This window comes from Fusarium oxysporum, chromosome 5, assembly GCF_000149955.1.
Source record: "Fusarium oxysporum f. sp. lycopersici 4287 chromosome 5, whole genome shotgun sequence".
Classification (NCBI taxonomy): domain Eukaryota; kingdom Fungi; phylum Ascomycota; class Sordariomycetes; order Hypocreales; family Nectriaceae; genus Fusarium; species Fusarium oxysporum.
In genome coordinates this window covers 4,018,692-4,043,368 of record NC_030990.1, presented here as the reverse complement: position 1 = coordinate 4,043,368, position 24,677 = coordinate 4,018,692, and the positions used below count along the sequence as shown (strand labels likewise).

Sequence of the window (24,677 nt, the reverse complement as noted above, 5' to 3'; positions counted from 1 at the left end):
CTAGTGCACCCGTCGATACCTATTGGCGCAAAGAGGCGTTTTCGGCTGTCGTTTAACTTTGACGTATTCGCTTTGGGCGTACGGAGTATGGCTCTGAATTATAGGATATACGCACACTGTGTCATGAGACACGTTGCGGTTAATTGTCCCGTTGTCCTCATATTGATCAACCTTAGGTATCCTACACTCTTCCAAAAATCGAGGCGTCTATTTTGAACTTACCCTCAACTTAGTACCTGGTACCTACCTCTGAACTCATCAATGCCCTGTCCGCGACTACAGTGTGTACCCCTCGTTGATACGCGAATATGATCGTCAATTGTTTTGATAGCGTACCTGAACCAACATGGCAGGCATCTTAGCGCAATGGGGTCATTGTTAATAGTGCAGATCATAATGATCCGCTATGCAATGCATGCATCAGGCATCTCAGCTACCAAAAGTATCACCTCCACTCTCGAGAAACTCCACCTCCTCCGGCGTCGCCTCCCTCCCAAGTGCCTTATTTCTGTGTGGATATCTCCCAAACCTCTCAATAATCACTTTATGCTTCTCCTCAAACACTTTATTCGTCTCACCAACTGACTTCGCTGCTTCAGGATCCGCCTGCACCACTTCCCTTGCCTTCCTCTCGTACTCGTCTGCACCACCCGTTCCCTCCATCAAGCTCAGTATATCCTGATTCATCTTATCGAAAGCGGCAACGGCCTTAACATGTGCAGATATGTCCTCTGAGTGCATCAAGGGCATGTAGAACCAGTTCCGGTGGGAGAAGACCCAGCGGATCTCGGGTGCCTTATCTGGGATGCCCTGCTTGATGGCTTCATGGGATACCTGCTGCGCGATAGGGTCGAAGTAAGTGAAGCAGATGGATGATTTCTCGCCGCGATATGAGTTGCGAGGAATTTGGTCGAGCAGAATGATCAGGCTCAACCAGTCTAGCGAGTTCCGAGGCTGAGCAACGGACAGAAGCTCTTGCGCGGATGTAACTCCCGCGTCGCGGATGGCTTCTAGTATAGGGCTGAATCGAGTGCTAGGGTGTATTAGAGGATATAGTCAATTTAGAGTAAGTGTGCGACTTACACGCAGACATTGTCGAACTCTTTGTCTGAGAAGAACCATCTCTTTTGTAATTCTTGAGGAGCGATGATACGATCGGCCATCTCGGGGATATGCTCAAACCAGAAATTCCGCAGCTCGTCAAGTTTATCATGAGTAAGATGGTCCTTGAGGCCATCTAGATTCTTGATTTTAGAGCCCATGTTGATAGGCTGAGACTGCTCCTGCAGCTTGAACGTAGACGAAGTAAATGGCTTTCCTCCGGACAGGTAATGCTGGCAAATTCGTGCTGGTGCCGCTATCAATCTGCTGGCCAGAGGAAGTTGAGAAATTGCGCCTCTATGATCTGCGATCCATTCAGCACTCCAGTAGCAAATAAAGATGAAGAACGACCAACATGCGAGACGACGAGCTGTACTACCCCACGTAGAAGGTGCTTTCACGGGCGCCCTCATGATGAGACTTACTTGAGGGTTTGAGAAATGGTACAATAACTGAAAGCGATGGGCGAAGCCTGTTCTTGGGGGGTAAAAGTCTGTTATGAGTGTTATAACAAGAAGTAATCTGACAAATCAATCAGTGAAGTTGTAGCACGAAATTGGAATTGGTATCGCGATCGGAAGCGATCTCTGGCGATCCTTGCGCGCGGAATCTCCACTCTCGGACCCTCGGTATTCCGAGATGGAGCCTACATGACCAATCTTCGGCGCTTGCTCTCCCCGATTCGGCATGCGTTTGTTCACATTCGCCTAGGACATTGTATAAGAAAAGATGTAAATTCAGGATATTAAGTACTAATCTACTCTGACCGGGGGAGTTCTGGGCCTCGAAAGACCTGTATCTGGAGTAATATGGTCAAGAATACAAACTCGCAAACAAGAGCTTTACCAACACGACCTTAAAATTACCAACAGCTTAAGCCATCAGGACAGCAACAAGGACAGCGAAAACACTAGCTCCTCCAGCAACGAACTTGGAGCTTGCGGCGTTGACAACGGGTGTGACTCCGGTAGGAGTGGGAGTAGTCTCTCCAGCACCAGTGGTAGCATCAGCGGTAGCGGTGGCAGTAGCAAGAGCTGAGACGTCAATGGCCTTGAGTGTCTTGAGGAGCTCGGGGGTGGTGTAAGTAGGCTGGCTGTCGTCGGCGTAGCTGATGACTGAGAAAGGGAGCTTGGAGACGGGTGTTGCGCCAGGGAAAGCAAGGCGGTCATCAGCTTCAGCGGCGGGCTTGAGATCAGCACGGTCAAAGGGATCGTCGGCAGGGTTGAGGACACTGTTGTCGTCAGTACTGTAGGTGGTTAAGAGTAGAAGAATGACTTACCCATCGATAACGTGAGCGACACCGTTGAAGAGAAGAACATTGGTGAAGAGAATCTTAGCACCATTCACCCAAGCACTTCCATCCTCAGCAACAGTAAACGTCAAATCAGCGCCCTGCAGACTAGGAACGCTGACGTTGGCTAGATCAGTAGAGAAGAGAACATCATCCACGATGTGGTATTTCAACACCTCCTGCAGAGTCTTGAGATCAGCGCCTTCGAGGACTGAACCAATAGCCTCAAAAGCAGGGTCGTTGGGGATGAAGACGGTGAAGTCAGAGATGTTGACAAGGGTAGAGGAGTCACGATCCAGGTTGCCGAAGTTGTAGGGAAGATCAGCTGCGTTGAGAGCGGCGTTGAAGTTGAGGAGGTTGTCGCGGCGGGTGAAGAGTTGGAGAGGAGCACCAAAACTGAGAGGCTTGTCGACTTTGTGGATGATGACCGAGCCACCGACCTTGATATCCTGCACATTGTTAGAACCAGTTAAATCTCTGAGATGGAGTAGTACTTACGGCTTCAGTCACATAGGACAGAGTCTCTTCTCCAGAGATGACAACGACATCATCGCCATCCTTCACAATACCATTATACTGACCCCCAGTAAAGTTACCAAACGGCTGACGATAATTGACAAAGCTAGAATCCAGCAGAGACTGCACAAACACAGGAATGTCCGTCGCAACCTTGGCAGGATAATAGCCCTTGAAGACATGGTTTGACAGCAGAGCACCGAGAGCGATGGTGTCGTTGCGCTGGGAAATAGCCTCTCCCTCAGGAATGTCTCGGGGGACCGAGGCAAATGCATCGTTGGTGGGAGCAAAGATGGTGATGTTGCTGGCGGATGCGAGAGTCTCTGCGATGTCGGGGACGAGAGCGAGGAGCTCGGCGAGGGTGGAGAGGTCGGATTGGGAAGAGAGAATGCTGGCGAGGTCGGATTGAGCGACCACGGCGGATGCGAGGGCTGCGAGGTTGAGGAATCTCATCTTGAGTTTTTTTTTTTTTTTATTCTGAAGAGGATAATGAGGCTGGTGATAGCTGCTAAACTGGTAGTGATTGTGATATTGTGATGCTTGAAGATGTGAAGCTGTGAGTGATGAGACTTCTCTTCTCGCCGCGCTTCTCCCTTCACTTTATACACAACATCTCTCCATGAAGCCAACCACGAACCTCAAACAAATCCCTTCCTCAATCTCTCATCATCCCCATACCAAGTATCTCCCTCAAAGTCAAAGCATCATCGACTCTCGCTCATCCCATGCATAACGCTCTGTGATCATGATGCTGATCCCCAACTACAGGGTCTCACAGCTCAAACACATATAAAATCCACGGTCAAAATTTACCGTCTCCATAAAAGACCATGGGGAAAGACAAGCTTAATTGCCAGCACAGCCCTGGTCGCTTATTGCACAGCCTTGAAGCCTTCCGAGAGTCGTGTACGTCATTTTGTGAATCTACCCGTGTAAGTGACAGGACACGGATTCCCGCGCCAAACATCCCTGTAAGATTCAACGGCTTCTAGACCCTTTCTGCAGGAGAAAAATCAAGCTACAGGGAATAAACGTGCATTAAAGACTAAAGATTAATTACTAGATTGGTGTAAAGTACAGAGTCAATAGGAATGGATTAGAAATGTCCATTGGGGCTGAGTCCTTCGATTTCCTGTTCTGCAACCTCCCTCTGCAGATTCTCCTCATAGCGCTCAATAATACTCTCGTAATCATCCAGCCAAACGCCCAGCCATTCGACAGATCCTATGATCCTCGTGTTCCAGTTGCCCATGTGCGGATCGAGCTTCAGCAGCGCTTCCTTGACGGAGATGAGCTTTTGCATGGCTTCTCGCACGTGCAGGGTTTCGCGGGTCAGGATTTGACTGTATGTGTTTCCCGGTGCAGACACTGCCACGAAGACTTTGATGAGGATGGATAGTGTGTAGCTCACCGCTGGGCCGAAGCAGAGGGAGGGAAGGGATAGGATTGTGGAGGCGTCCATTTCGAGGACTATTGAGATGGCGAGGTGACAGGCTTCCACTATGGAGTGGAGAGCTGTTGCTGTTGTTGAGGTTATGGGACCACAGGCAAAGTCGTGGACGCCGATTCTTTCGGAGATGTAGGGGGATGTGAAGAGTGTTTTGTTGGTGCTTGTATGTAGAACTGGCTCGTTGACATGTATCGCGACGAGCATTCGCCAAAAACGAAGTTGAACATCGCCCGCAAGAGGTCTGTTGCTCAGCTCGTTCAAGTTATTGTAGATCTGATTCCTCGTAGCCGCTACAACATCAGAGTTGATGTCGTGAAACGTGCGAGTATCGCAAAGTTCAAGAGAACTAGCAACCTTCGCATGAAGTCGAACCGTATAAAGCATCTCCAAGAACAACGGATTCGAGCCATCAGCCTCCAACGCCCCCAGAGCCTCATAATGCGCCGTCCCCCAATCAAAATCATGCGCCCTCCTAAGCCCAACAGCCTTCATCGTAGAAGTCATCCAACCTGCCAACCAAATCTTCTGCATCTCCAGTGTCAGAGGCCCCTGGATCCGGAAGAACCACGCCGGTGCAGAAGTCTGCATTTCCGCACCTCCAAGACCAAGCTCCACGCTGAGATCGTGTGCCAGCGACACAAGCTGGTTCGGGTTCCCGTGGTTGCAGTCGAGGGACGGGCGGATCCAAAGACCGGTTATTAGCGCGGCTTGGATGAGATCTAGGGAGGGCCGCTTGAGACCGACGGCTGCTTGGCCAAGGATTTCGAAGGTCTTGATTCGTAGGTCTTCTTGCGTTTGGGGATCGATCTCGGCGGAGGAGGGGGACATGGTGAAGGAGAGCATGGATATGAGCTTGACGGGTGCTCCTGTCCTGAGGGAGTCTAGCCATGAGCGTGCTGAGGTGGTGTCGACCGGAGGTATAAGGTACCAGAACTGTCCAGCGGTTGTTGAACATACTTCCAGACATCGAAGCTGAGTTTCGTAGTCTAGACAAGCATCCAGAAAGCTAAGTTCTGATGGCCCAGCACTTGTCTGCGGCCAAGCTCTATCAGAGAACACCGAAGTAGCTCTTGTAGAGGTAGCATAAGTCGACAACCCCAGAGTCGAATTCGTAGCACCATCAAGTTTATCCTGCAGATTCTTAACCTGCTCCTCCAGCTCAGCAATCCTATCTCTCTGCCACTTTCTCGCAGCAGGAACACAAGTAAGATTGTAACGAGAGCATCGTTCACAGATTGAAGACTCTTCAGGTGATGGTTCGCATTTGACTTTGAGAGCCTGACAGGCTTCGCAGGCACGAGATCTCTTCTTCATGTTGGCAAAGTTGCGAGCATTCTCGGAGTCATGTAAGTGAGGACTTGAAGGGGGATTTATGAGGGAGTCATGGTGGCTTAGCACTTGGTAGGTTGTATTGTAGATGGTTGATTGCTGAGGATTGCGGGGTGGTTGCCACTACTGGATCGTCATAAGTGATCGGAGCGTTGGAGCTATCTACCTATTGAAGACCATAAGGAAGCTACTCGCGATTTTTATGTTGGCGCAAATCATGTTGTTAGTGTACTCAGTCGACAATATTTTATGGTTGTGTGGGATGCTTCACTGATATTCACCCTAGACCCTCAATGCTTGTTTTCTGTCTCCTTGCAATGTGCAATGCTTCTGTTCGGTATCAACTTCAAGTGACTTGTTTAAAAAGTCCAATGGAAGCAGTGTTACACATTCATACAACTGTTATTTACCCTGCATGAAAGCCTGGTGGTGCTTAATGCTTGGTGCTGAAGAACAAACCTACGAGAAGCATCATTTACAAGCTTGAGTGTCAAGGCAAGGCCACAACGGGCGATACATGGTCAACACAACTACCAACCAGTCGCACAAAGGCCGGAAAACTCTTCTATTATATTGCACAGCCCCGTAAAGTAAACCTACAGAAGTGCTTGATAAAAAGATTGATTGTTTTTGGCCATGCACGGGTGAGTCAATGCCCTTTGAGCAGACACACGATGACAAACTTGAATATTTCCATGTACGAGCTTCATTGATGATGAGTTCCCAGGTAAGTGGAGCTTGAACCTCAAACAGAATAGCTGTGTAAGCCTATGTATTCAATTTCCCTTTGAGATATGAATTTCCTTTATTGAACAGCTGTGATAGTGTCTGATAGCTTGTAGGATTCTGGCTTGCAAATGCAGAGAGTCGATGACATCATACTTGTTCGAGCTTACCACCAGCATCATCTCCGCAGTAGTGGAATGTGACCTCAGTGAGCGATGAGCCCCTCCAATTTTATACGAGAATGAATCTTCACTGCATTGACCATCCGTACGATTCTTCAAGTCCCTTTCTGTAACAGCTTTATCTCTGGGAGCCGTAGCGGAGCCGAAGACAGGGCCCAGGCTTTACAGGGCTTCCCTACAGCATCCATCCATCCAATATTAATGTGAGTGTTAGGTAGCAATCGGATGATCTGCTTTCTTTTGAAAGGGAATAATTATCTGCGACCTTTCTTTTTTCAATCTGCACTCTTCAATATACAAGTGGTGACTCCTCAAAATGATGAAACTGCTTTGCTATTCCTGTGAAGACATCCACAACAGCCTCATCAAGCCCTACAGCGGCCGCTATCAATAGCGTCCGAAACACGCCGACTATGCACGTGGCATGTTTCATAGTGCACTGGACTCACTTAGACCATTGGTTCTAGGCTTGAAGCTAGAAAACATCCGTTCCGCCGGTGCATAACTATAGTGTTAGACCCTGATCGTCCGCTATTGAGGCGACGAGGATGTTGAGCCGCAATTTGGAGGCCAGAGGAGAGATGAGACGAGATCTGGTCAGTTGTGAGAGCTCATTTGTGCGAGATTGGATCTGCTATTTTGCTTTTGTAGAAGTTTCTTCAGTGGGAGAGACCCGCTGTAGATGATGGCCTGTTGGTCTTTGTTGAAGAATTATCTATCTGCATCAAGGAACCCGCCTTGTTTGACCAACATCAAAAGTACAAATCTCCATTTGCTATTCTGATAAAACTTTATAATGCATGTTATGATCGGGCTTCTTCGCTTTTTGGGCCTGCTACGGATCTTCACCGAGTATCCCCTCCGAGAATTTTCGCAAAAGCATTAACCTCAGTTCTCCTCTTCCCTGCCACCCGCCACGTTTTTATCATTCAAGGTTCGATAGTGTCAAGTTCGTCTGGCCGGCGTATTTCTTTTGTTACAGAAAGGAAGGACCTGGCGGTAATATGCGGCCGGCGACATGGGCCCACCTGACTTGAAGAGGAGTGTCACTCAATGATCCGTGATGCGTACTACCGATGAAGCATTTCTCAAGACGTTTTCTGGAACATCTGCTTGTTTCACGTGTAGGGCTGTCAAGCGGCTTGATATCAGCTTTAGCTAACTTCGTGGTAGCGTCAATATCTTCAGCAATATTCACATCATTCTTCGTGGAGACGACTCGCAAAACACTCCAAAAGCATACTCGTCTATCTCCTACCAACCATGCACGAACCCCATATAACAAACCAGCTGATATGCAGCCTTGAGGATCTCTGGATAAAACCCTCCCACCCCCGGTCCAACCAAAGGCTAGATGGAGATCGAGTCTCGCCTCATGCTCTGGGATCCCCTGCCGAAGATCGATCGCTGCGGATCCTGAGAATGGATGCTTCGTCTGTGCTTTTTACCCTTCAATAGGATCAACGTTATTAGTTGGGCGCAGGCATCAGGATCCGCAAGATCTGAAGGCTTAGCGGCGATGTTGTGTTGGATATGTATGTGGGCGTCCCATCGTTTGCTTACTTATCTCGCTCGTTTCCTTGTTCCTATTCTTGCTGTCCTTGTCCTTTGAATTTCTTTGCTGAGCGCTTCTAATTGCCCGAGTTTAGTCACAGAATTATCGCCATGGGGGACTTGTGGAAAGGACCGAACTTTATCGAAGTCGACGCTGGCGAAAATGACATGAACATTGCGAGCATCGCCTGGGGAATCTCGCTTGGAGTCGGACTGTTCACGTTCGCCAAAGGGATGCGACAAACTATCAAATCATGGAGGAGAGGACGCAGGATGAATCACTATATCATCTTATTATGGCTCGAATGGACGAGTAGCTGCATTATGAGCGCTGTCACTTGGTGCTATCTACGAAATTACATCCCCGGCGGGTTTCCGGTTTTCTTTACTCTAAGTATGCTATGCTGTTACGCTGAGGACGTTCCTGAAACTGAGACTGATGGCTTGTAGTTTTTCTTTGGTGTATCCAACTTCAAGCGCTAATTCAAATCATCATCAACCGAATCGCGATCCTCATGGTCAATCGACACAATGCCAAGCGACTCAAGATATACTCCTTCCTCATCATCTTATGCATCAACATCAGCGTCTTCACGATTTGGATTCCAGCTCGGCTGCAAGTTAACAAAACATGGATTGACATCAACAAAGTCTGGGATAGAATCGAGAAGGTCATCTTTTTAGTGGTTGATGCAGGACTCAATCTGTACTTTATCCACCTCGTGCGATCGAGGCTCATTGCCAACGGCCTGACCAAGTACACTCGACTGTTTCGTTTCAACTTGGGCATGATTGCTGTATCGATGACTATGGATGTATGCTTTGTTACCACCCCCTTAGCTGCTGCTTTAGATACTGACTATGATTAGATCCTTCTCATCGCAATGATGTCCCTGCCAAACGACATTGTGTAAGCCAAGCCGACTCAACCCCCTACCATTACTAACCCGTTATCACAGTTACGTTCAGTTCCATCCTCTAGCCTACCTAGTCAAGCTCCACATCGAAATGAACATGGCCGACCTCATCATCAAGGTTGTCAAGGCCAGCAACAACAACGACTATCCCGACTACTCCGGTTCCAGATCACACAGCACTCAAAAGAAGAGCTCAAAGCAGACAGGCAAGAGCAAAGTACCATCAGCAATGTTTGTTGGCGGTAACACCACGTTTATCGAAGCGAATACGGACGATATAGAGCTGGTAGATCGATTGGAGGGAGGCATTCAGAAAACCACACGGACGGAGGTTGTTGTTAAGCAGACGAGGAGGTCTGAGTATGATGATGTGGCCAGCGATACTGGGTCAACGAGGCAGCTGCAAAGAGAACATTTTACCGTGTGAAAGGCTGCCGAGTGAGACATACCAAATTCGAGATGCCGAGATGTACAACTGAGTATGGGAGAGCTCGCAAGCCATAATGCTTGCTGCATCTTGGCTAGGGAGAGACTATATACGATACCCCTTCTTTTGTTTGACAAAGCCATCATAATAATACGACAGAAACGCGATAGGGAACTAGAATTGTATTATGCCCTACCTAGTTCATGTACTTTGCAAACCACTCCAAGAACTGATCAGGCTCCCTCTGAAAATACGTATACCCATCCCACCTCTTGTCCGTCCCCTCAATCCACTTCAACTTCTTATCCTCGATAGGGATATTGTCATAAACAGACTGAACATCCTTCGGCGTCGTGCAAGGGTCATCCCGAACCTGATACAGAAACGTCGGGACATTGGCGTGCTTCGCATCAGTCGGCGGCGACAATTGACTTATATGAAAACTCGTCTTCATGAAGAACTGTCGATCAGCTTCTTCCATGTACGATGCCGGAGCGCCCATTTTGTCAAGCATAACTGCGATGGAGGAACCTGCTGATATAGGCTGGGGCGCAATCATGCATCCTACACCTTTGAAGGCTTCAGGCCGATGTCTCATCGCTGAGAGTGTTGCGTTTGCACCAGCGCAGCGACTAAACAGTCCAATCGTCATATCCTTCGTATCCTCCCTCCCACGAATATATCTCAACGATCCAAGAACATCGCGCCACTCAAAGAACCCAAAGAGCCCTTGATTCCCACTTCCACTGAGTCCATGGTTCCTCAAATCATACGCAAGAACATTATACCCCGCATCATGAAGAATCTTGTAATCAGGAATGAAATTGACTTCAAAGTCGTTCCCGGGCATGAGTTGATTCCAAGGTTCGAGATGCGAAGGGATGCCGGCGCGGTTGAACCAGTGAGGATGGTTGGCGATGATGATCTTGTTGGAACCTTTGCAGGGGATGAACCAGCCTTCTAGAGGGACGCCGTCGTCGGAGGGGAAGTAGATGTCTTGGAATTCAAGGCCTTCTTCATTTGGGTAGTGCATTATTGGTGCGAGGTCCCATCCTCTGAAGTCGTCGACCACGGCCTTGATAGTGGCCTTGATCTCTGCATCTGTTGGGGCCATGGTTGTGAATGCTTGTCAATTGGTGAGGACGAATTGAGGCTGTGTATCTTGAGTCTACAGGCACAACATATACTTGGACATGGTTGAATGAGCTGGTCAATTTTGTCTTAAATGCTGATGTACTTGAATCCTTCGAGCGTTTTCGCTTTTGAATCGGGTTTATCATAGGTCATGGCACTCATTCCACTTCTTTATCACCGCTTATCTCCATTTCGGTCTAGGATTCTGCATATTGTCAGCATCATAGACTGCCCCCACGACTGCATTCTGCGATTCTCTCACGATGTTTCGAGCGGATAAATCGAAAATGCAAACTTAAAATTCTCCAGGATTGGATAAAGGATTCAGGCTAGAAAGCCACGAACGGAATCCGGCAGATGAGCCCAGCATTGTGTCTGGAAACCACGGCACTTTCCGAGCAAGGGCTTATATAAATTACCCAATTCATGTCCAATATGTCACTTATGCCTGATAAACGGCTGAAGACGGAGGATATCCAGCCAACTTTGATCCAGGACCAGGCCTAAACTTGGGCTCTTTATACCACTCCTGCGCAGTCTCAGCCAGTTCCTTGACCTTGGAAAACTCAAACTGAGGTTGGTCCAGAAGATCGTAAATGCCCTGTGCATAATCCTCTGAGATGTTGTACACCTGGGCCAAATATTTGCTCTGAGACCTGTTAGTTTGAGTCTGACTCACGACGACCACAATTGCTTACCTGGATCTCGGGAAACTTGACTCGACGAAGACCCTTGGCTGTGTTGTAGCAAGTATTCTTCTTCTCCTGCTCACTCATAACCTTCTTCCACAGATCCTTCGCTTGGTCATAATCATTCTTCTTACCCTCATGCCAATAGTGACTGACCCTGCTTGCGATGTTGTCGCTGACCTGATACGGCGCTTCAGCGACATCAGGTCTGAACTTGTGAGCGAAGCTGTTGGGTGCATATTGTTTGTTGCCCGCGTGATTGGCATCAACACGCATCTGCCCGTCAAAGTTGAGTGACGCATAGGACTTGGCCATGAAAGGACAATTGACGGGGATTTGGTGCAGATTGACACCGATGCGATGATATTGAGCGTCGCGGTAGAAGAACATGCGGAATTGAAGAAGGGGATCAGGAGAGTCTTCAATACCAGGGACCATACTACCAGGCGAAAAAGCAGCCTGTTCCACATCTCGATGGAAGTTCTCAGGGTTCTTGTTTAGCACCAATCTTCCAAACTCCTTCATCGGGAACTGCGATCGCGGCCAAACCTTTGTGACATCAAAAGGATCGAACCCAAGCTTATCAGGGTCCGCTTGTCTAGGATCCATGACTTGCACATGAGCCGTCCACTCAATCTCCTCACCCTTTTCAATAGCCTCCCAAAGATCTCTCTTCGAGTAATCGGGATCTTCACCGCACATTTGCATAGCTTCACTGTCAGTGAACTGCTTCTGACCGTGCTTTGCGATGAAGTGGTATTTGATGTAGACGAACTCTCCGTTGGAGTTTACCCACTTGAAGGTGTGGCAGCCGTAGCCGTGGTTGAAGCGCCACCCTTGGGGAGTTCCGTGATCGCTGAAGAACATGAGGCCCGCGTGGTTGGCTTCGGGGGTGTTGGCGAGGAGATCGAAGAGGGCGTCGTGATCGAGGAGGAAGTTTGTTGGGTTGCGGTACTGAGAGCGGATGACGTCTGGTCCTTGAATGGGGTCGCGGCAGAAGAAGACGGGCTGCACCTTGGTTAGTTTGGTACAATGAACAGAGAGGATGGCTTGACTGACGAAGTTTAGGCCGACAATGTCGTAGTTCCCCTCCATGGTGTAGAATTTGATGGCGAAGCCTCGAGGGTTACGAGCCTCGTCTGGGAATTCTCGACCGAGAGTCACAGTAGAGAATCTGACAAAGACGGGTGTCTTTTCTCCAACAGACGACAAGAAGTTGGCTTTCTGGGATGTTAGTCAGTGACTGTCAACACGATAGTGGCCCGTGGGCTTGACTGACAGTGAGTTCAGTCACATCCTGGGTACACTCGAAGTATCCAAAGGCACCAGAGCCACAAGGGTGAACCATGCCTAGCATGTGTCAGTGGTATACACATTGAAGTAAAACAGTGATAGACTTGCGCTCAAGATTCTTAGACCTGTTGAAGGTCTGTTGCTTCCTATCTCTGAGTCAGGCTCTGAGCTTATGCCTTGACGAGGCATACTTACTGCAAGAGGAATGTGTCGCTGATCAAAGGAAGCCCACCAACCGTCTTGCTATGAGCCCTGACAAAGTGTCAGCATGCAATTGCGCATTGTTCCTCCAATACTTACGGGTCAGGGAAGGGAATGCCCTCATTGTTAGTGAAGTACGCTCCATCATCCTCCCTCTTCCCTCCGGCGTGTGCACCAGAGACCTTGGCGATGACATCTGCTGGTCCCTCATTGGCACCTTGCATGTGACTCATTCGAGGGTTTCGACGTTCTCCTTGAGTCTCAGCGCCAATGGCATTGCCAATAGCCTGAAGAGGGTGCTGGCGAGGGTCGAGTTGGTTGGAGTTGAGAGACATGGTAGATAATTGAAGTATGTTGCTGCTACTTCCACATCAGAGCATGTAGATGAGACGAGTAGAACAGAGAATCTGGGGAGAAAAGTAGCACGCCTTATATCCCATAGACATGACACTCAATTGACAGCCTCTGAGAGTCTGCACTCCAAAACCGGAGGTATCTCCGGATCATTGACACATCGTCAAGCCCAATGCAAAGAAACGTGCATATTTGTGCGAAATAATGACAGCGCAGTTAATTGATCAATTTAAGTGCTTAGAGATTAGTCGGAGCTTTTGTTCCAATTAGACACCATTCATTGGTAAGAGCTGTTGAAGCTGACATTGTGAGCGTAGATATGCTAGCATATTGTCGTCATGGGATGGTAATAGACTAAACACACCGCCCGACAAACTGCACTGGTAGATATCGATGACCCTCTGAGCCAAGCAGTGTTAGTACATATATAAAGCAATTAAGCATATCGGTTAGGTTCCTCTAATATTGGGCAGTTGATTGGTCTTGAGTCTTGAGCGAACGCTTTAGTTGACTCCGATGTCAGCGGACTCCGGGGCATCTGATTCGTCTACCATTTTGCCCCTCAGATGAGCCCTATATCTTACCAAGAGAAAGGTATATAAGGAGATTTGACTAAAAAAGAGGCTGGTTAAAAGGGACTTTCAGCCTTGAGTGTTTTCTGTCTTTGGACGGCTATGATTTCGAGGGAATCCGGCGCCTCAAGACTCCCATTTCCATGTAAAAACAGCAATTGAAGAGAGAGAATAGAAGCCAAGGCACTTAGCCGGTACCTAACAAATTCTGTGATTAGAGAGTAAGGCAGTGTTCCTCTTGCTGTCACGTAAGATCATGAGTCTTGATGCACCTTTAGATCTTTTATATTAACCAACACTTATAATTATTCTCGATCACTCAGATGTGAGCTCTAAAATGAGGCTGATGATAAGATTCTGATAAGAGATGGGCCTTTGAGCCCTTGAAAGATGTCACACTACTCGATGTTCCCGAGACAATTTCGCCTACTTGATGACGAAAGCAGCTACTGCGATCTGATGGTGGTCAGTAAATCTCCCCGAAACGAGACATTCCAGTCGGAAACTTTACCCTATAACAACAAATTGCGCCGATTCTCATACATAGATTAATGAAAGAAGTCCGTGTTGATCGCCCTTGAGACTCAGTGATGCGAGATGTCGTATCGCAAAGTATTCCCAGTCATCATACTCCAGGCTCAGCTTCAAAGTGGCGGAAAGCGCCCAGGGGTTGAACAACAACGGCATATCTCGTTCCTGGCCCTTATCAAATAACTTTCTTAGCGTGCAGATCGACCAGATCTAGATTTCCTGGCCCTGAAACTCTATCCGATCACAAGTCTCGATCTTAGACATCTACTGGAATTTGACCGAGCATTGGCGGCTAACACAATTACCCAATGCGTTTAAGCAAGGACTTAGGACGGAGTAGCTCGGCTTTAAAAGGTCTTAGGTGCGTGCTGTGCCTATATTTGGCAGTGGTCCAATCACTATGCTGACACCATTCGAATACGCCCCATTTTGACATGCAGATGATATGCATGTCAGACTTATTAGAGACGTGGTGACCAATGGGTATTGGGGGAGAATACGAAAAACAAGCGATTGCTGACAATTGACGGAAAATTCGCAGAATGAGATGTCCGAGTAAGTGCGACGATTAGAAATAAGTTGGAGATGGAAATGGAGTTGAGGTATATAAAGACGCGGGTTGGGTGAAGAAACACTAAACTTATAACTCATCATTTATCAAACACCACAAATCACCCTCTTCAAAGACATCACCGGACATAATGGTTACTGTTGCAGTTGCAGGCGGTACAGGCAAAGTCGGCCGAACCATCGTCGAGGCCATTGTTGCGGCAGGAGAACATAAAGTCGTTATCCTCAGCCGAGAGGTAAGCGTTTCATACGAAAGGTTTATGAACTTAATTAACAGAAGCCGAAGGAAAACAAGTTACTAGAAGAAGAGATTGGAGCCTCCGTCCTGGCTGCAGACATTCATAACATCAGTGCCCTAACTGAACTTTTTGAAAAGCACAATGTGCACACTGTTATCTCGACACTTGGCATGAATGGGCCAGAACCTATCGAGATTGATATTATCCATGCATCAAAAGCATCTCAGGCAACAAAACGATTCATCTCGAGTGACTGGGGTCTTCCCCATACAGAAAAGTAAGCAAGCACTTGACAAATGCCTCATTGTCAGCATTGAAAACAAAGGATTAACAAAGAGTTATAGGCATGCAGCTCAGGCTAATTCAGCCAACAACAAACTCCGCGCCCAAGACGAGCTACGCAAGACAAATCTTGAGTGGACGTCGATTCATATCGGCTTCTTTCTTGATTTCTGGGGCTCCTCTAAATCAGCTGCGAAATCAAACTTGCACACTCCTTCAACGTTTGTCGATATTAAACACCGAGCCGCTGCCATCCCAGGATCTGGAGATGTTCCCGTTACGTTTACGTATAGTCGAGATGTAGCCAAGTTTGTAGCTGCGCTTCTCAACCTTGAGAAGTGGGAGGAAGCAACATATATCATTGGTGATAAAGTTACGTTCAACGAGATGGTGAAGATTGCAGAAGAAGCTACAGGTGCGTGATGAGCTTCTAGGCTGGAGCTAGAGATGCTAATTTCCAATAGGTGATAAGTTCAACGTTGTTTATGATAGTGTCGAGGCGCTGGAGAAGGGGGAGTTGAGTGAGCTGCCAGGTCATGAGGCAATGTTTGCCAATATTCCTGCACCAAAGGCGGTCATGAAAAAGGTGATGTCTGCCTATGGTTTGTGGGCAGAGAGTGGTGGTTTCAACTTGGATGAGAGCAAGGCTCTGAATAATGTCTTCCCGGATATCAAGCCTATTACTGTTCGGGAGTTTCTGGAAGATGCTTGGGGTAATGAGAAGAAATAGAGTCGGTAACACTTTGTTTCTCGTTTGTTGATGTTCTATTCACTTCAAACATAGCATTGATGCAATCTTGTTCATAGTATGGTTTCGAGAAAAGGCACAAACTATATGCACAAACTGTTTATATCAGAAGCCCTTGCAAGTCACAAAATACATGGCAATCGCCTGCAAGCTGAGATTAGCGTGAACCCTCAGCGAAGGGGACTCCCTTTGGGGCCCGTGCCTGCTAGATCATACGGCCAATATTTTGTCTTAGATCTAGGTACCATGTTTAGTCCTTTGCCAAGTCTAGATCAAACCCGCGTTTGTTCCTGGCCGTCTCCAATGACATCAACTACTTCCCTCAATAGCCTTGGCACAATAAACTCTTCCGAAACATCTCATCCTCAGATCTCGTATTCCCTCAACTCAAATGCTCTAAGCGCCAAGCCCAAACACCAGGAACCAAGATCCGTTACCCCAGCGCCGCCGCAAGCAGCCACCCAAACGCCGACCGCCGCAAATAGCAGATTCTGGTAATCTGCCCTGAATATCAAGCCATGTGCCGCAAAAACCGGAGGCGGCTATCAGCAAAGTTGCAAAACGCCGGGCGCATCAAAAAACGTGGGGAAGAGGCACTTCATCTCTGCAGCAACATCAGATCTGGATGTGCAAAAATAGACGAGACTGCACGAAATGAGGCTTGACACTTTGTCGGAATTGGAAATGATCTTGGGGGAGTAGATGGTTGCAGGTGGTGGAGTAGATGCATCGTGGCTGGAATGTCTTTGGCGTTTTTGAGCAAAGCCGCCGCACGCGGCATGAGAGAGGAACTACAATGAAGAGAGAAGATTGGAGGCAAAGTTTTCTTTGGGAGCCCGAGAATGGTATGCATATAAACCCCCGAGGGCTTGGTATGTCTCGCATTTCTCTTCACCTCTCATCACACTCTCAAACAGATCCAGTTTCACCAAATCGTCACTCGTTGCAACATCACCACCACTCGCTCCAATACACACAACTCCAACTTCGACTTCAAGATGAAGAAATTCTTGCTCATCGCCCTCTCAGCCACCGGTGTTCTCGCCGTTCAATACTCCCCCAGCTTTCCCCTCCTCGCTGTCCGTCAAGTCGTAGAGGTTCCCTGCGCCGACCAGAACCTCAAGGACTGCGGCACCGGCTGTATCCAACTCGACTGGACATGCTGCCCCAGCCGCGCAGGCGGATGTCCTCCTACAGCTTACTGCGAAGTTGGAACGAACCAGCAGTACGGATGCTGTCCTAACGGCAGTATCTGCAATGGCGAGGGCGGTGGTACTACTCGTGCCGATACGACTACTATTGTTCAGGGCGGAGGCGGCGCGGAGACCCAGTCTCCTATCTTGGAGGGATCATCGACTGCTGTTATTGTTCCTCCTCCCGTTGATACTGCCACTATTCCTCCTGTTGTTCCAAGCCCTGTTGCGCCGGTTCCTGTCCCTGGAACGCCTTATCCTACACCCAGCACGGTTATCGTCAATGAAGGATCATCGAAGAAGTTCAGTTTGGTTGGCATTTTGGCTGGTATCGCTGCGCTCATCTTTTGAGACAGCGACGTTTCCTTTGTCGCGAGATTGGAATAGACTGCTTGCTAGATTGGAGTGATGGCTTGGGATGGATGGACATCGTTGGAGGACTGGACAAACAGTTTTAGTAGATGAGCTGTGATAGACTTGAGTGTCCAATGGAATGTAATTACTTTCAATCAATTGAGAAATATTGATGTACTGGCCGAGCTTCACTGTTCAGTTGAGACAAGTCATGGCTTGTCGATGCTTAGTTAAAAGGTCTTGCTGAGATGGACGAAACTTGGTCATGCTGAAAATGTGGTATCTATTAATTCTATGTATTATACGTTAAAGCCAAAGACACATGTCGCCCGGCAATATATTATCATAACTCATTGCTTAGTCAATCTTGACGCAGACCTTGCCCTGGTGCTTGCCAGACCACTGGTACTCATAAGCCTCACGGAGCTGCTCCAGAGAGAAGATCTTGGGGTCAACGACAGGTCGAAGCTTATCAGGGTTGGCCTCAACAGCACGGCACATATCCTCCATCTGGGCACGGCTTCCAACAAGGAGACCTCGGGTGGTGCAGAGGTTGGAAAGCCCAGTCGACGAAACCAGGGTCGCTCTTTATCAGTGCCCACCAAACGAAGCCAATAATCGAGATGACACCGTCGATCTTGATAGCGTTGAGGGACTGCTTCATGGATGTAGGACCAGCAACCTCGATGATGTGGTCGACACCAGCACCGCCGGTGAGTTCCTTGGCCTTGGCTCCCCACTCAGGAGTCTCGCGGTAGTTGATGATGTGGTCAGCACCAAGCTTCTCAAGAAGCTTAGCCTTCTCAGCAGAGCTGGTAGTAGCGATGACCTTTGCACCAGCAGCCTTGGCGAACTGAACAGCAAAGATACTAACACCACCAGTACCCTGAGTGAGAACCCACTGGCCGGGGAGGAGCTTCTTGCCCTCAAGACCGTACAGACCGTTCCAGGCAGTGAGACCAGCGCAGGTGAGAGTAGCAGCCTCGTGGAAGTCGAGGTTAGAGGGCATGGGGACAAGGCCGTGCTCATCGAAGGCACCGACGGTGCGGAAGGTTCCGTCAGTTACACCACCGAGACCGGTCTGGATGCTGAGCTGGTCGAGAGATCCGCCAATGTGGCCCTGGTTGAAGAGAGTGACGACCTTGTCGCCGGGACGGAAGCGGGTGACGTTCTTGCCGACGGCGAGGACAGTGCCGGCGCCATCGGAGCCGGGGACGACGCCGTCCTTGGCGGGGAAAGGGTACTTCCCGAGAGGGAGGATGAGATCGCGGTAGTTGAGGGAAGCACCCTGGACTGTGAAGTGTTAGAAGATTGTTGTGAGTGTGCGAAGTGAAGTTGGGACTTACTCTTGACGAGGACTTGGCCGTCACCGAGCTCGGGAACAGACTCCTCGCTGAACTTCAGACCGCTGAAGTCCTTTCCATCACGGGAGGGGATGGTCCATTGCTTGACAGTCTTGGGAATAGATTGAGCCATTGTGAAGTATGAAGTTGAAGCTGTGAAGATGCTGTGTAAAGGTTCGAATTGTATGAGTTTGGTGATAATGCCGACTATCAATGACGCTTCGATCTAGTCTATATATACTTGCAAATCGATCAGATAAGAAGAAAAATCTTTATAAAGAAACCGTTAAGGTAATTCTCGAAACATGCAGATTTGTAAGGAACCAACGTCTGTGCATGAGATTTGTAACCCATCCTCCAGCCTTGCGATTCATACATCACTGACGTAACTCTTGACGTTTACCGTGATAGCTCTTCTCCAGTTGTGGCAAAGCTTCAACTGCCGGGCCATGGGAACCAATGGCGGGCTTTGGACTAAGAGTTCCGAGTTCCACTTGTTTCTTTACAATGAAGCCATCATGTTTTTTTTTGCGGTCCACCGTCCGCTGTATGGTACCCACACGGATCCGAAGTGTCAAAGCTTTTCGTTCCCGGTTCGAGCATTGAGAGCCGCCGGTTGCTCGGGGTGTTACCGCTTTTGGTGGGTGAGATGGTGTTGATGTTGACGTTTGAGTGTAAAAAGTCATTGGAGCGCGTGCCACGTTGTTCCATGACTCGTGGGTTCATGCATTGCTTGAGTATGTGCATGAGCTTGGAACATGGCATCTTGGCAGCAACAGCCTCATACTCAAGATCAAAATACTGCAGTCACTTTTATAATCTTTGTGGTGATGCCCTTGCTTCACGTTAGTTTGAAACATAGACAGGCATACTGCACACAACATCATCGTGAAAATAGACCAGCGTAGTGTTTGCGAAAGAGATTCACATGAGACTGAAAATTCTGTCATCTGTCATCAACACCATCTCCAGATTCTGAATCCGTTCTCATTCTGCGCCAGAAACAGAAATCACATAATTCCCCCGACTACCAATCAATGGCAAAGGCACATATCAACCTTAACGGCCTTGGTCTACAGCTCCCAAGCTCCAGTGGATCCTCAGCACCACCGACCCCTCGCCGGCCCCTCACACCAGCGGCACCACCGACGGGCATAGTGGTCTTCTCGGGTGGTAGCGCCGCTAACAACCTCGTCGATGTCTTCGAGAGCGTTCGAGAAGCGAATCAGTGCACGCTGAGCTACGTGATACCCATTTCTGATAATGGCGGCAGCAGTAGTGAGATCATTCGTGTCTTTGGTGGACCTGGTATGTTCCCATCCCACGTGGCTCTTCTATATGCTATGGGTTTAGTTGACTGACAGGGTTCTAGGTATCGGAGATGTGAGGTCCCGACTTGTTCGTCTTATTCCGAACGATGGAAGTCCTGAGACGAGAGCTATCAAGCACTTCTTCAATCATCGCTTGCCAAAGGTCTACACTGAGGCCAGATCAGAATGGTTTGAGATTCTAGAAGCGACTCACCCTCTCTGGAATGACATCTCGTCGCCCAAAAGGGAGCTTATCAGATCTTATCTGAACAGCTTCAATCTTGAGGTTGTGAAGCGCATGAAGCCTAGCAGCCGCTTTGACTATTCCGGGGCCAGCATTGGAAACCTCTTCCTCACAGGCGCTCGTCTCTTCACCGGTAGTTTCGAAGCTGCCATCTACCTGTTGAGCTCAATATGTTCAGTGCCGGATAGAATAGCAGTCCTTCCAGCCCTCAACACCAACTTTGCTAGCCATATCGCTGCTGGTCTTGAAGATGGCACGATAATCACAGGCCAGAACGACATCTCGCATCCCAGTGCTCCAACCGCCGCTGTGCCTGGAGCATCAGCCGGTGTGCACAGCCCAACAGTATCGCGACAGGACCAGCCATGGGACCAAGATCACCACCATGTAGAGGACGCGAACCTACCAGGAACACTACCTGCATTGCGCCGACCGGCCATTGCATTCTCCAAAGAGCAAGAAGAAGACCTACCCGCAAGGATTGAGCGAGTATGGTACATCAACCCATACGGCGAGGAGATCAAGATGCCCGCCAATCCAAGAGTCCTCGACGCCCTCCGATCTGTTCACAGTGTGGTATACAGCATTGGCTCCCTCTTTACCTCATTAATCCCCAGCCTTGTCCTTCGTGGTGTCGGCGATGCCATCGTCAGTCCGCAAGTGCGCAACAAGATCCTCATTCTCAACGGCACAACCGATCGCGAGACGGGTCCTTCAACGGCGCCTTTCACTGGATTGGACTTTGTTGGAGCTATCGCAAATGCTCTCGCTGACTCAAGAGGTCTGCCCAAACCCACGGAGGAGGAATACAGTCAATATGTGTCGCATGTTATTTACATAGAAGGTCCAGCGTCGCCGAAGGTGGATAAACAACTGTTTACACAGTTGGGTATAGATGCAACGAGGCTGTATGGTCCCAAGGATGAGAAGGGAAGAGGTGGGCGGTATGATGCCAAGGCTTTGACTCAGGCGCTTGAGACCATCATTGGAAGAAAGGATGCGCGATCTGACAGAAGTCGTCGAAATACTCTGGTGGGTTAATGAACAACTGGGGGAAGTTGTAATGAGACTTGAATGAAGTCATGAGGGACCCTTCATTCGGTTCACGCGGATAGAGGGGATCATCGGCAAGTCGAGTCAATCAAATCTGATAAACATAGAAAAAAAAATTGTATTAGATGGTATATCGCCGTGGTATGCATTCAAACTCCAGGTCTGACCGTAATGCCATTTCCACCACAATTCTCAAGACGCCAATCGCCCAATCCAACCCAACCAAACCCTTTCCAAGTACTCATTCCCAAGGCCGTGACCCAATAGTTCCTCCGCTCATTCGACATCAGCCGGCGAAAAGATCAAGTATGCCATGACAACAGGCCAAGCCGTCGATAATAGCAACGCTCCCATAACCGAACCAAGTGACGTTCTAACGCGATCGTAGGGACCCTTCCATCGGTCGATCAGAGCGCAGGTGCTGAAGATCATGGCGCAGGCGTAGAGTGACGATGCCCAGAATATACCGAGGAACATGTCCGCGTGTCGGTCTTCAGGACTGAGCACGACTTTCGAAGTGTCGGGGACGAAGGTTGAGGAGAGATTGTTACCCATTGTGGGGGATGTAAGTGGTGGTATGCAAGTATGTGTGGTGTTGAGTGGGTTTAAGTGGTGGAGGTTGAGTCGCAAAGCAGGGTTGCAGCAAAATCCTTCGAATTAGAAAAAAAGTTGTTAAGAGTTATTAAGTCACTCGCCAGCGAGGAAGAGAAAAGAATGAAGAGAGATTTTCAGCAAGACGCTCGTTCTTTGAAGAAGAGCGAATGGCTCTGACAAAAGAGAAGAACATCTCGCATGAGACCTTGCAGGGGTTATACCACCCATCACAGCTTCGGCCAATTGGAGTGTCAGACCTGCGATTCACTGAGGTCGGGGCCAAGACGACCCGGTCGCGGATGCGTCTCGTTGGTTGAAACATCTGCGACTCTGCAACTGGGGGACCAATTGAGATATTCCTTAAGCGCGCGGTATGTGAAGATCAGCTTTGACTTGTGAGCTGACGATGAGGCCATTCGCATTGTCACAGACATTTATAAACTCTATTTCCCTCTTGTCACTTGGCTTGGTCATTTCCTTTTCTTCGAGACCATATCTTTGGCCGGTCTTCATCAAATGTTTGGCACGGTCGGTGAACTCCAGGCTGTTTTCAGATCTGTCTCAGATCTGGGACGATACCGGGATGTGACGTTGGTAAAACCTGCAAGCAAAACAGCCATACCACTACACTAGCCCTGTGAAAAGCTCGATAATACCCCGTATTTCGGCGACTTATGGTTGTTTTATATGTATAGCATTGATTAATATTGCTTGGCTTGATCGTTCTTGGCGGAGCTGAAACGGGCTTGTTCTTCCAACTTCTCGGATCGGGGGCAAGCCGGATTGCTCCACTTTGGAGCCCCAGGCTTTCGGGAGCTGCATGTGAATTTGTCGGTCTTGGAGGGATCGTGCTTTTGGGGGATGGTTCGATCGGAGATTGATTGAACTCTATTCTGCATTGACATAGTAAGATGTTCGTCTGAAGTCATACCTGACGATGGCGGCGGTTGAAAGAGGAAAATGCCCTGAAACCACTGTCCCCGCTACCGCTTTCAGTGGCCAGGGTCTAGGGTATGTAGAAATGCAGTTGACATCTGATTGCCTTCAACGGTTCTTCCTATACAGGAGCACAAAAGCTTTATTGAGAGATAGACTTAGGTTCTACTAGTAGTTTGAGTTGTTCAATTGCTATTGATCTCCTATGATCTTGGTAAGGGACGTTGTGCGGAGAGCCAAGCTGCCAGAAAGCTGGAATGAACATAATCAGGTAGACGATAAACAGTTCAAAAGAATCCCCGCCAGGTAAACGGACAATGACGGATAGTAAAAGCAGCTCAGGTACGCCCAGATAATTTTATTGGAAAACATTTATCATCTCAATACTGTTTATCTGTTAAACACATCCCAAGGCATAACTTGACACCGCCACCAAACTTAAGATCTGCTGTTCAGGGGAGGTGGCAAGGTACCGCAACCAAGTCGTGTCTCAAGAAGGCCATAGACCATGCCTTGCCATTTCATAACTGGAATGAGCCTCAAGGAACTCTTATAGAGTCATAGAGAGACTAGCTCTAAAAGCGGACATGCTACTTTCATGAACCCAAATCCTCACCATGTTGTTTCGGTGGCGATACTCTGCCGAGGGAACTTAATATGTGGTTTTGTTGGAAAGGCGAGACGTGAGGGAGTGGATGTCGTCCCTGATTCGACATTATGTTTAAAAGAGGACTATAAAGAAAGGCTTTACCGAAGAGAGCGTGGTAGACTGTAATTTCTTGACTCCGTTCCTGTATCTGCCTTGCTCCTCTGCAAGAGTTGGTTTCTTTGAATTAACTTCAAGTACAACATAGGCATCATGATATAAAATCAAGAAGTTTCCCAGAAGTCAAACAATTAGTAGCAGGAGAAGAGGTTGTAAACCAAACAGTAAGTTAGCTTTAGGCGTTTGTCTCTTTTTCGTTCTTTGCGATGTATACAAAGAGCAAGCATGACGTAAGTGAAAACACTTAGGGGCAAACTGAGAAGTAGGTAGAATCTTTTGGCACTTATTGTACGGGTATTGGATATCTTATGTTAAGGTTGTAGTTTCTTTGAAGTGTTTGCGAGGTGGCCTGGTAAAAACCAAAGCAAGCAACCCATTTCTGCAGCTGCCCAATTGTATCCTTGCATATTATATTGAATATGAAACTCTCTACTCATTTGAAGACGTTTATCGGTGCAGTGATATCATCTTCTATTGCGAGACTTTGTGAGGATTCTACTGCTATACTTTGCCCCTACATCATAATTCACGATAAAGTCAAATCACCAAACTTTCATACAAACGAGTTGAAACTCACAAACAAGTATAAAGTACCCTCTCTCTCACACACATAAATCACACCCTTTCTTTCATGATCACCGTATCTTCATAACCCATCAATAGATCATCGCACTTTCACAACACCACGGACAAAATGGCCATCAACCACGGATTCCAAGCCCAGATATTCCGTCTCTCGAGCATTCGAACCAAATACCCCGGCTACTCCAATCTGATC

The 24,677-nt window shown here is 48.3% G+C and overlaps 12 protein-coding genes across 15 annotated transcripts; 4 read left to right on the top strand and 8 right to left on the bottom strand.

The window, feature by feature from the left end:
* Positions 1 to 47: 47 nt before the first annotated feature.
* Positions 48 to 1,675, bottom strand: FOXG_02362 (uncharacterized protein). 3 transcript variants are annotated; one of them, XM_018379780.1, is made up of 3 exons: positions 1,457 to 1,675; positions 1,084 to 1,405; positions 48 to 1,033 (listed from the first exon to the last, which is right to left on the bottom strand). In XM_018379780.1, the coding sequence occupies exons 1-3, from the start codon at positions 1,512 to 1,514 to the stop codon at positions 430 to 432; spliced, it is 984 nt and encodes a 327-aa protein (XP_018235899.1). In that variant the 5' UTR covers positions 1,515 to 1,675; the 3' UTR covers positions 48 to 429. The 3 variants fall into 3 exon arrangements, with proteins under 3 accessions (XP_018235899.1, XP_018235898.1, XP_018235900.1); XM_018379781.1 differs by having other exon boundaries at positions 189 to 1,033; positions 1,527 to 1,663; XM_018379779.1 differs by having other exon boundaries at positions 1,084 to 1,675.
* A 131-nt stretch (positions 1,676 to 1,806) lies between these two features.
* On the bottom strand, positions 1,807 to 3,737 carry FOXG_02361 (uncharacterized protein). The gene is made up of 3 exons (XM_018379778.1): positions 2,891 to 3,737; positions 2,381 to 2,841; positions 1,807 to 2,332 (listed from the first exon to the last, which is right to left on the bottom strand). The coding sequence occupies exons 1-3, from the start codon at positions 3,359 to 3,361 to the stop codon at positions 1,975 to 1,977; spliced, it is 1,290 nt and encodes a 429-aa protein (XP_018235897.1). The 5' UTR covers positions 3,362 to 3,737; the 3' UTR covers positions 1,807 to 1,974.
* A 267-nt stretch (positions 3,738 to 4,004) lies between these two features.
* Positions 4,005 to 5,705, bottom strand: FOXG_02360 (uncharacterized protein; the record flags this gene model as incomplete). Its single annotated transcript, XM_018379777.1, has 1 exon — positions 4,005 to 5,705. Exon 1 carries the CDS (start codon positions 5,670 to 5,672, stop codon positions 4,005 to 4,007), a length of 1,668 nt encoding a protein of 555 aa, XP_018235896.1. The 5' UTR covers positions 5,673 to 5,705.
* A 1,941-nt stretch (positions 5,706 to 7,646) lies between these two features.
* On the top strand, positions 7,647 to 9,720 carry FOXG_02359 (uncharacterized protein). Of its 2 annotated transcripts, XM_018379775.1 has the most exons (6): positions 7,647 to 7,719; positions 7,769 to 8,130; positions 8,245 to 8,543; positions 8,600 to 8,964; positions 9,019 to 9,059; positions 9,109 to 9,720. In XM_018379775.1, the coding sequence occupies exons 3-6, from the start codon at positions 8,261 to 8,263 to the stop codon at positions 9,491 to 9,493; spliced, it is 1,074 nt and encodes a 357-aa protein (XP_018235894.1). In that variant the 5' UTR covers positions 7,647 to 7,719; positions 7,769 to 8,130; positions 8,245 to 8,260; the 3' UTR covers positions 9,494 to 9,720. The 2 variants fall into 2 exon arrangements, with proteins under 2 accessions (XP_018235894.1, XP_018235895.1); XM_018379776.1 differs by lacking the exons at positions 7,647 to 7,719; positions 7,769 to 8,130 and having other exon boundaries at positions 8,200 to 8,543.
* Positions 9,592 to 10,745, bottom strand: FOXG_02358 (uncharacterized protein). The gene has a single exon (XM_018379774.1). The coding sequence runs from the start codon at positions 10,605 to 10,607 to the stop codon at positions 9,690 to 9,692; it is 918 nt and encodes a 305-aa protein (XP_018235893.1). The 5' UTR covers positions 10,608 to 10,745; the 3' UTR covers positions 9,592 to 9,689.
* Positions 10,746 to 11,069: 324 nt separating this feature from the next.
* FOXG_02357 (catalase) lies at positions 11,070 to 13,145 on the bottom strand (the record flags this gene model as incomplete). Its single annotated transcript, XM_018379773.1, has 6 exons — positions 11,070 to 11,276; positions 11,326 to 12,540; positions 12,596 to 12,622; positions 12,689 to 12,734; positions 12,805 to 12,852; positions 12,910 to 13,145. The coding sequence occupies 6 exons, from the start codon at positions 13,143 to 13,145 to the stop codon at positions 11,070 to 11,072; spliced, it is 1,779 nt and encodes a 592-aa protein (XP_018235892.1).
* Positions 13,146 to 14,720: 1,575 nt separating this feature from the next.
* On the top strand, positions 14,721 to 16,256 carry FOXG_02356 (uncharacterized protein). The gene is made up of 4 exons (XM_018379772.1): positions 14,721 to 15,073; positions 15,124 to 15,353; positions 15,421 to 15,773; positions 15,823 to 16,256. Exons 1-4 carry the CDS (start codon positions 14,969 to 14,971, stop codon positions 16,086 to 16,088), a joined length of 954 nt encoding a protein of 317 aa, XP_018235891.1. The 5' UTR covers positions 14,721 to 14,968; the 3' UTR covers positions 16,089 to 16,256.
* A 752-nt stretch (positions 16,257 to 17,008) lies between these two features.
* On the top strand, positions 17,009 to 17,838 carry FOXG_02355 (uncharacterized protein). Its single transcript, XM_018379771.1, has one exon. The coding sequence runs from the start codon at positions 17,105 to 17,107 to the stop codon at positions 17,648 to 17,650; it is 546 nt and encodes a 181-aa protein (XP_018235890.1). The 5' UTR covers positions 17,009 to 17,104; the 3' UTR covers positions 17,651 to 17,838.
* Positions 17,839 to 17,866: 28 nt separating this feature from the next.
* Positions 17,867 to 19,427, bottom strand: FOXG_02354 (alcohol dehydrogenase). The gene is made up of 2 exons (XM_018379770.1): positions 19,000 to 19,427; positions 17,867 to 18,946 (listed from the first exon to the last, which is right to left on the bottom strand). The coding sequence occupies exons 1-2, from the start codon at positions 19,127 to 19,129 to the stop codon at positions 18,138 to 18,140; spliced, it is 939 nt and encodes a 312-aa protein (XP_018235889.1). The 5' UTR covers positions 19,130 to 19,427; the 3' UTR covers positions 17,867 to 18,137.
* A 519-nt stretch (positions 19,428 to 19,946) lies between these two features.
* On the top strand, positions 19,947 to 22,363 carry FOXG_02353 (uncharacterized protein). Its single transcript, XM_018379769.1, has 2 exons — positions 19,947 to 20,304; positions 20,369 to 22,363. The coding sequence occupies exons 1-2, from the start codon at positions 20,034 to 20,036 to the stop codon at positions 21,589 to 21,591; spliced, it is 1,494 nt and encodes a 497-aa protein (XP_018235888.1). The 5' UTR covers positions 19,947 to 20,033; the 3' UTR covers positions 21,592 to 22,363.
* On the bottom strand, positions 21,649 to 22,363 carry FOXG_02352 (uncharacterized protein). The gene has a single exon (XM_018379768.1). The coding sequence runs from the start codon at positions 22,156 to 22,158 to the stop codon at positions 21,880 to 21,882; it is 279 nt and encodes a 92-aa protein (XP_018235887.1). The 5' UTR covers positions 22,159 to 22,363; the 3' UTR covers positions 21,649 to 21,879.
* Positions 22,364 to 22,898: 535 nt separating this feature from the next.
* Positions 22,899 to 23,102, bottom strand: FOXG_18305 (uncharacterized protein; the record flags this gene model as incomplete). The annotated part of the gene is made up of 1 exon (XM_018398372.1): positions 22,899 to 23,102. The coding sequence occupies one exon, from the start codon at positions 23,100 to 23,102 to the stop codon at positions 22,899 to 22,901; it is 204 nt and encodes a 67-aa protein (XP_018235886.1).
* Between the last annotated feature and the right edge of the window lie 1,575 nt (positions 23,103 to 24,677).